Source organism: Leptonotus elevatus, chromosome 4 (genome assembly GCF_054856555.1).
Source record: "Leptonotus elevatus isolate MCC_2025b chromosome 4, RoL_Lele_1.0, whole genome shotgun sequence".
In the NCBI taxonomy this organism is placed as follows: Eukaryota; Metazoa; Chordata; class Actinopteri; order Syngnathiformes; family Syngnathidae; genus Leptonotus; species Leptonotus elevatus.
The window spans coordinates 5,927,736-5,935,494 of NC_141242.1; the positions used below are offsets into that span (position 1 = coordinate 5,927,736).

At 36.7% G+C, this 7,759-nt stretch overlaps 2 protein-coding genes across 2 annotated transcripts; both read left to right on the forward strand.

Moving 5' to 3' along the window:
- Positions 1 to 2,178: 2,178 nt before the first annotated feature.
- rsl24d1 (ribosomal L24 domain containing 1) lies at positions 2,179 to 4,595 on the forward strand. The gene is made up of 6 exons (XM_086073769.1): positions 2,179 to 2,322; positions 2,846 to 2,959; positions 3,036 to 3,108; positions 3,855 to 3,918; positions 4,043 to 4,128; positions 4,243 to 4,595. The coding sequence occupies exons 1-6, from the start codon at positions 2,242 to 2,244 to the stop codon at positions 4,317 to 4,319; spliced, it is 495 nt and encodes a 164-aa protein (XP_085929895.1). The 5' UTR covers positions 2,179 to 2,241; the 3' UTR covers positions 4,320 to 4,595.
- A 971-nt stretch (positions 4,596 to 5,566) lies between these two features.
- On the forward strand, positions 5,567 to 7,333 carry LOC147175222 (cAMP-regulated phosphoprotein 19-like). The gene is made up of 3 exons (XM_086074830.1): positions 5,567 to 5,760; positions 6,184 to 6,306; positions 6,375 to 7,333. Exons 1-3 carry the CDS (start codon positions 5,716 to 5,718, stop codon positions 6,543 to 6,545), a joined length of 339 nt encoding a protein of 112 aa, XP_085930956.1. The 5' UTR covers positions 5,567 to 5,715; the 3' UTR covers positions 6,546 to 7,333.
- Positions 7,334 to 7,759: the final 426 nt, after the last annotated feature.

Genomic DNA, 7,759 nt, shown 5'->3' on the forward strand with positions numbered 1-7,759 from the left:
TTGTCTACCTCAGTTTTTGTCTCTCCATGACTACCTCCTTTTCCCGCTCATACAATGTGTGAAACCACTTTTGTTGCTTCTGTTGGAGTCCTTCATATTTTTGAGGTTGAAAGAGCTTTTGTTTACCATTGCTTGTCTTTTCTTTCAACCTTTTGTGTTGTGGTATAGAAAACAAAAAAAAACAAGTGCATTAGTGTCAAACTATTCAGGTTGTATGAGATGTTGGACATTTGCAGTGCACTGAACTCAAAGCTTTAACACGGCCTTAATACTGGAACGGCCTTGCATACTTGATCCAAAGAGAGGAACATTTGTACCCAAAGAGTTTGTAATAATGGGCAACCAAAAATAGGGTAGATGTACATGAAGGGTGTCTTTGCCAAAAATACTGTTACGTGCCATTGATGTACATTTCCCTCTGAATGCTGGTTTGAATGCTTTTCTCGATGTAAAGTTTAGTCTGGTGAAAGCTTTAGCGCAAGTCCCCCGTGACTTGTGTTCCGTTTGCCTTTCAGACCATTGCTAAGTGCAGCGGTGACGCCGATGCTATTATCCAAAGAGTTGTCTGCTTCCTCACACGGGTGTGTGTGGCTTTTCATTCAGTTGATCCTTGGCAAGATGAGGTGGACACAAATTGGTTGATCCAGTCAGTGTGTCTTGACGGTATTTTTCCTGTTGGGCGCACATCATCTAACAATGACGTTCCCCAACATCCCCTCAACTTTGTGATGTATGGGGAATTGTTAACAATGCCTCCATGATATTTGCTGTCCATGTGTGACAATGAAGGATTCTGACTATCAAAATGGAAGCCCAGTGTGTGTGAAGAGCAACATAATCAATTTTTATATCTTTGTAATACAAATTATCTTAACCAAAGAAGCTTTAAGTCTCGAATTTAGTGATTTTCTTTGGGTTGATTTGACACAATTTGAATTTAAATGTGCTATAATTTCCATTCGATTTTGATGAGTAGAAAGGCATTTTACTATGTTTTTTTTTTTACTTGAGATCTCAAAACTGCTCAGATTTCAATTTCAGAAGAATTAGGTCTAAATGTTACATTTAGATGATTGTTGAATGTGCTAGTTTCAGTGTGGCATTTCTCCAAGTTTTTCTGTGTTCTTCATTAATAATTGCAAATGTTGACATGAATGCCGCAGATAAATTTGCTGATTTAACTCAGGTGCCAAATATTGATTTAGTGAGTAGTCTTGACTGTTAATTTAACTTATGTTTTCTCTAATTTCCATGCTTTTGAATACCAAAATACTCATTTTAACCAAAAGAGTGCAACAAAACAAAGTATTTTATGGGTTGGAATGTTGCAACCGACTTTTTGATACTCTCAAGATTATCGCAAATGATAAATAAAATTTGTTCTTGGAAAAACATCTTGTGGCTTCACTGTCTGCTTGAGTAAGTTTGTAACTGTGTGAGAGTAGCTCCTGTAAAGTTAAATTCATGATATTGAGCAAGAGAACATTTACTCAAATGCATTATTCATAGTGTTCCTTTTGGTTTGATATTATTCATGGTAACACTGTTTTAGTGTTTTGCATATAGTATTATAGACAGTAGCACTATTAGCACATCTATCTGTCTAGGTGTGATTGGAAGTGTGAATGTGCCCTGTGATTGACTGGAAATAGATTGTTGTATTATATACACAAATGGCGGTGGGGTGGGGGTATTTAAAGGAATAAAAAAAATAAAAACTCACATTTTGGGGGGGATTTGACCTTAGCTTATTTTCTAAAAATAAACTACACAATTAAAATATTTGTGTAGGAATTTGGAAATTATGTTTACAATAGTAAACAGTCATAATAAAAACATAATTTTACTCACATATACATATAAATATAAAAATCAGTCAAACTGATAATTCTGCAACAGGCCTTTTTTCTCGAGAGGCTCTTTAAAAAAATATGCAAACATAATAGACTAGATAGTATATGGCAGAGGCACAACGTGTTTATATTATCAAAACGTATTTCAATTATCTGCTGTATTTTTTATGAATTTTTTTGGGAAACAGGAAACAATACAGATAAAATAAAATAAAAAGGCTTCTCTTTTCTGTATTACAGCCTATGCTTGTCCAGTATTTAGGCATTTGTCCAGCAGGGGGCAGTAAACTTTGAAATCAACACTTGCAGTTATCCCCAAAGCGGAAGGAGAAGGGAGTGTTCTGTCTTGTTGTTGTCACGCGTAGCACGCAGCACTTCTGCTGTGAAAATGCGCATCGAAAAGTGTTATTTCTGTTCGGGTCCGGTGTACCCAGGACATGGAGTTATGTTTGTACGAAATGACTGCAAGGTATGAAACATTTTTGTTCGTCAATAGTTAAATCATTTTGGCGTTCGAACTTTGTCTTGGGACGCCGTGTGGTGGGCTAATGCTAACGCGAGTCTAACGTGCTCACGTGGGATTAGGACGACAGTAAATTCGGTAAATTGTGCAGCAGCAGAGTTAAAAAATAATAATAACGAAGACGGACGCCGAGGAGATGGACTCTAACATTCTTACCGGGGTGTTTTGGTGAACGGTCAACGTTTACTCTTACTACTGGGCCATTTTGATTAGTCGACGTTGTGCTGGGGCCCAATCATTTGACTATCGTATGCTCCTTAAATGATGGACTAGTGCGCCCCCTAAAGGTTAATACTTGAAATTTAGACCGAAATCCAATAGCCTATTCTTAATTTACACCTGTATTACTAGTATAGGAAAAACTGTCAATGTGGGAAAAAAAAAATTTCACTTGGATATTTATGCTCGTTTTAAAAAGTGTTATTGTGCACATTTTTTCTTGACTGTTTTTTCCTCCACACAATTGTAGTCATTCAGATTCTGCAGATCAAAATGCCATAAGAATTTCAAGAAGAAGCGTAACCCCAGAAAGACCAGATGGACCAAAGCATTCCGAAAGGCAGCTGGAAAGGAATTGACAGTGGTGAGTTTAAAGATATTGGAAGATATACTGTGCAAGTGTAGCACGATTCTTTCATCATTAATTATGCGTCTTTCAGGATAACGCTCTGGAGTTCGAGAAACGCAGAAATATACCTGTTAAATATGACCGGGAGATGTGGGATAAGACAGGTATGGTACAAATTGTTTTTGAAATAAATTATGTCACATTCACATATGACTAAAGTACCTGTTACCAATGTGTGTGGGGGGAATTGACCATCTGTACTTATATCAAGCTTAACTCATTCACTGCCATTGACGGCTAGAGACGTCAAAAATTAATTTGAACTATTTATATTAGTTTAAATGTTTTTCCACTTTTGTTAACAAGAGTATGAAAACCTAGGGAAAAAAATGATTGTACATTTAGAACAGATGTAACATTTGTGATTAATCATGAGTTAACTATTGAAGTCATGCAATAATTTACAATAAAAAAAATTAATCGCCTGACACTATAAACGAAAAGAAAAGATACAAAATTGTATTCGTAATTAATCGCATGACTTCACTAGTTAACTTACGATTAATCACAAATTTTATATCTGTACAATAAAACAATCTAGGTTTTCATACTTTTGTTAACAAGTGGGAAAAAAAGTTAAACTAATAGAAATAGTTCTAATTATTTTTTTCTTTTTCTTTTTTTTTTCCTCCGGTGAATGAGTTAATAAATTATTTTCTACAATCTAATGACAGTTGTCAAAATAATAGCTTTTATTTTTAATACGGCTTTTTTTGTCGGATGGCACAGATGTACTTTTGGTTGTCGAAACAAAAGCAAGAAAATTGATCATGTTTACAAAAAAAATCATTTAGCAACATTGTCTTTTGCCATTTGTTTGCTCAAATTGACAATTGTGTCACTTTTGCAGTGGGAGCAATGAAGAAGGTGGAAGAAATAAAACTGAAACGGCAGGCAAGATTTATCATGAACAGGTGGGCGCTTCTTTCAATGTCAGACGTTGCTGTCTTCTTACAGTCTTATGTACTTTTTTTATCCGACTATTTTGCGCGAATGTGGTAGATTTGGATAGCATTGTGTTTTGTCTCCACGTTGCAGACTAAAGAAGGGCAAAGAATTGGAGAAGGAAGAGGCCATCAAAGAAGTGAAGAAGAATATTCACCTCATCAAAGCTCCACACGCAGGTACGTTTTCATACGTGGTCTTGAAAGCTGTTTTTTTTTTTTAACATCTAGATTGACTAACACTTGAACGTGTTACATGTTGTAAAATGGAGGCAACTTTTCTTTTTTTTACAGGAAAACCCAAACAAATGGAAGAAAAAATGTTGCAGAAATTACAAGAGGATGCAGACATGGGAGATGGGGATATTTAAATATGTTCATTTTGTGTGACAACAAATTATTTTGACTCACTTTTCAGTGGACTCTCCTGTTTGGGAAGCAACATCTACAAAATGATTGCTTTATGGCGGACTTTGCGGTTTAAACTTTCAGTTTTAAGTGCTGTACACTGGCTGGTTGCATTGCTCTACTTAAGACCTATGTGGAGGCTTCTTATGTGTGTTCATTCTATCCCTTTACATAACAGTGTATTACATTACTGCAAAAGAGACAAACGACAGAATAAACACTTTTCACCATTAAAAAAAGCGCTGCTGCTGTTTCTTTTGTATTTTAATCTGTATTTAAAAAGTTATGGCCATGATGTTCACATTTTCACATCTGTCAGACCAAGATGACACCAAACAATTGATCAACAGGAAAGTAGCATCTGAGTTAAGAGCAAAGATGCTCAATTTCGGTCCTCGAGAGCCCCCCGCCATTCACCTTGTTTAGAGAACGGTAAGTTGCGCAAAAAGTACTGAAACATTGAACAGCTGGACATGTGCTTTCAAACGTTTTGAGGTCAAATTAAGTTCACCTCCAAAGGTCATGGTACATTTTAGGTTCATTCTGAAATTTCACCCCAAACTCAACTATTTTTTGAGTAGTAAGTAATTAAGGATGCAGTACTACAACTGAGCATCTTTCTAAAGGCAAATCACAAATGTGTTAGCCAGAGGCATGCAGATTTATCAAAACTGCTCAACACACATTTTGGTGCTAAGAAAATTGCGGTGGTTCTGGAGTATTTTTATGTTACTGAATCCAAAAATTACCCCGCCCATACATTTTTTAGTAGGCCTGTTCTCTTTATACTACAACTTAGATGAGGCAGTACTGTTATATACACTAAAACAGTATTCTTTTTATTTTTGATATATCATAAAAGATGGCGTTCGTCATCGTGTTTGTGAAAATCAAACAAAAATTCAGAAAACCCCTCCACAACTTTTAACAAAGATTAAATTACTTTAATTAGCAGTTAATTCTTGAAATTAAGTTAATTAATTTAAACTACAGCCAATTCAAATAATTTTTTTTTTTTTTACTCAAGCAGCCCAAAATTGACCCAGACGCCGTTAAAATATATTTGGCGTTCGAAAATTATTTTTGTGACTATCTTGAAGAAATTAAGCTCATAAATAATGTTTCAGAATATTGTACCGGTTCTAAGGTCTAAACGAGATAAAAAGGTGTCGATTAGGGTGCACGCGGGTCATTGGCGTCTCTGGGATCGATTGACTAACCTTGCAAAGTCAGCAGGCTCCAGAGCACAAATATAAAAACGCTAATGCTCTAACTGCTGCTAGGGAAGGGACATTTCATCCTCCTTCTGGTCGGACAGCAGGGTTTTAAACGGCAGGCAACGCCTGAAAGACGAGCAGTATGTCGTCCGATGAGGCAGAAGGAACGAGGACGTTGGAAGAACAGGTAAATTGTCTCCTTTTTTGGGGGGAAGAAAATCTTAAAATGAACATGGCTAGCGTAATAAATCTGGTCAAAGGCTGGTGGTTAGCACGAGGCTAGTTAGCCTTTAGCTTCTGTCGGCTAGTGCAGCCAAAGAGACGCTATCGCCAAGTTAGTACATTCACTTAAATGTCAACCGTTTTTATCGTAAACGTGGAAACCTCGCCACTGTGATGTAACACGCTTGTTAATCCTACATTATTTCCATTATTGTTACGAACGTGAACGCAAACGCTGCACGTTGAATATGTTTTGCAAAATGGATTTCCTCGTGGCAATGTATTCACATTCTCTTACGAAACAAATGCAGCCACTTGTCAGAATTGTCGTTTTTAAAGTTAATCATTTGTGGACTTTTTACTTGACAATTGTACGTCGTTTCGACAGGAAATGGATGATAAGGTCGTTAGTCCAGAGAAAGCAGAAGAGGCCAAATTAAAGGCCAGGTACGCCAATATTGGAGCCAAACCCGGGGGATCTGATTTCCTGAGAAAAAGACTTCAGAAAGGGGTAGGTATCAGGATTAAAACCTGATCTCATTTAATCAAGATGGAAAGATCTTGTTTTTGTTCACCCAGCCCAAGTATTTTGATTCTGGCGACTACAACATGGCCAAGGCCAAAATGAAGAATAAGCAGTCACCATCAGCCCTGTCGGAGAAATCCGAGATCACTGGTGGTCACATCCCAACGCCTCAGGACCTGCCTCAGAGAAAGACTTCTATTGCAGCAAGCAAACTAGCTGGCTAATTGCTTTGCTGTTAACGGCTTTTATTGCCGTTCCTACCACTGAGTCAAACTCCACCTACCTTCTGACATAGTTGAAAAGACGTTCTGTATGTGTTCTTTTCAAAGTTCAAACCAAAAACCTGAGGAAAATGGGCAGGGAATTTAGAAGTCAGATGCAGCAAGTTTGAGTTCAAAAATGCTCATAAGACCAACTACTCGATTGCACTTGATATCCCGCTCTTAAAAAGAGATGTTAGTGCTGCCTTTTTTTTTTATTATTTGGTATATTTTCACTTTGAAAAATACATGGCACAAGTAGGAATTGAGTGTGCAGAGGCTTGTTACCTTATTACCGCAAATAATTTTGTTGCCTATACTGTTGCAAATAGTCCAATTACTTAATATTAGCCACACACAAAAAGTCAATTTTGCGTTCAGGTATGTCCCCCAGTTGAAATGTTTAAGGACAAATGATCATTTGGAGTCACCCATTTTTGTTCTGTTAGAAATTTCCCCCACACATTCTTATTATGTACAGTCTTCCAGTTTTCAATTGAATGGATTTCATTGACTGTGGTCTGCGAAGACTTTTAGGCACGGGCTCCATATCATCCAACCTCTTAAATGGCCTTAATCGAAGTAAAACTGTTTTTCTAGGGCAATATTTGTTGTCAGAAGAGTCACGTCGCTGTTCGACTTGAATTGTTTAGGATTTTATTGAAGGAAACCATGTACTGTATGTGGATGGGTGTGCATGTGTAGCCACACTGTGCCATTTGTTTTGTAAATAAAATCGTTTTTGCATAATATTCCCTTTGGCTGGTTTGTTAATGCGTAAATACCAGTGAGATAATTGATGCACATTTTAGATTTAATGTCTAGTTTCTGTGTTTTTTAATTCATTGCCACATGGTTAATTGTTTTATAATTTATCCACTTGGGTACTTGCATGTATCTGAAATTGTGACAATCATGGCTCCAAATTATTATTTTTTTAAATAGGAGCAGTGACCCTTAACTTGATATTTTAGGTGCTCTCACTGAATTATCTTGGAAAGAAAATGGTAAGTATTCATCTATGTATATACACTCACACATTTTGGAGAAAAGTGGTATTTTGAGATATAGGTCATGTTTGAGAAAACAGTCATATACACATTTTTAGATATTTTTTCAGGTTCTCGAAACTATCCACAACTGTATTGAAAATGTGATGCATGCTCCCCCCCCCATCT

What these genes read in the sequence shown, in the direction of transcription:
- LOC147175222 (XM_086074830.1), top strand. Translation starts at nt 5,716, where the DNA reads ATGTCGTCCGATGAGGCAGAAGGAACGAGGACGTTGGAAGAACAG. An exon ending in CGAGGACGTTGGAAGAACAG is followed by an intron (nt 5,761 to 6,183) that starts GTAAATTGTCTC and finishes TCGTTTCGACAG; the next exon opens with GAAATGGATGATAAGGTCGT. An exon ending in GAAAAAGACTTCAGAAAGGG is followed by an intron (nt 6,307 to 6,374) that starts GTAGGTATCAGG and finishes TTGTTCACCCAG; the next exon opens with CCCAAGTATTTTGATTCTGG.
- rsl24d1 (XM_086073769.1), top strand. Translation starts at nt 2,242, where the DNA reads ATGCGCATCGAAAAGTGTTATTTCTGTTCGGGTCCGGTGTACCCAGGA. An exon ending in GGAGATGTGGGATAAGACAG is followed by an intron (nt 3,109 to 3,854) that starts GTATGGTACAAA and finishes TCACTTTTGCAG; the next exon opens with TGGGAGCAATGAAGAAGGTG. An exon ending in GCAAGATTTATCATGAACAG is followed by an intron (nt 3,919 to 4,042) that starts GTGGGCGCTTCT and finishes TCCACGTTGCAG; the next exon opens with ACTAAAGAAGGGCAAAGAAT.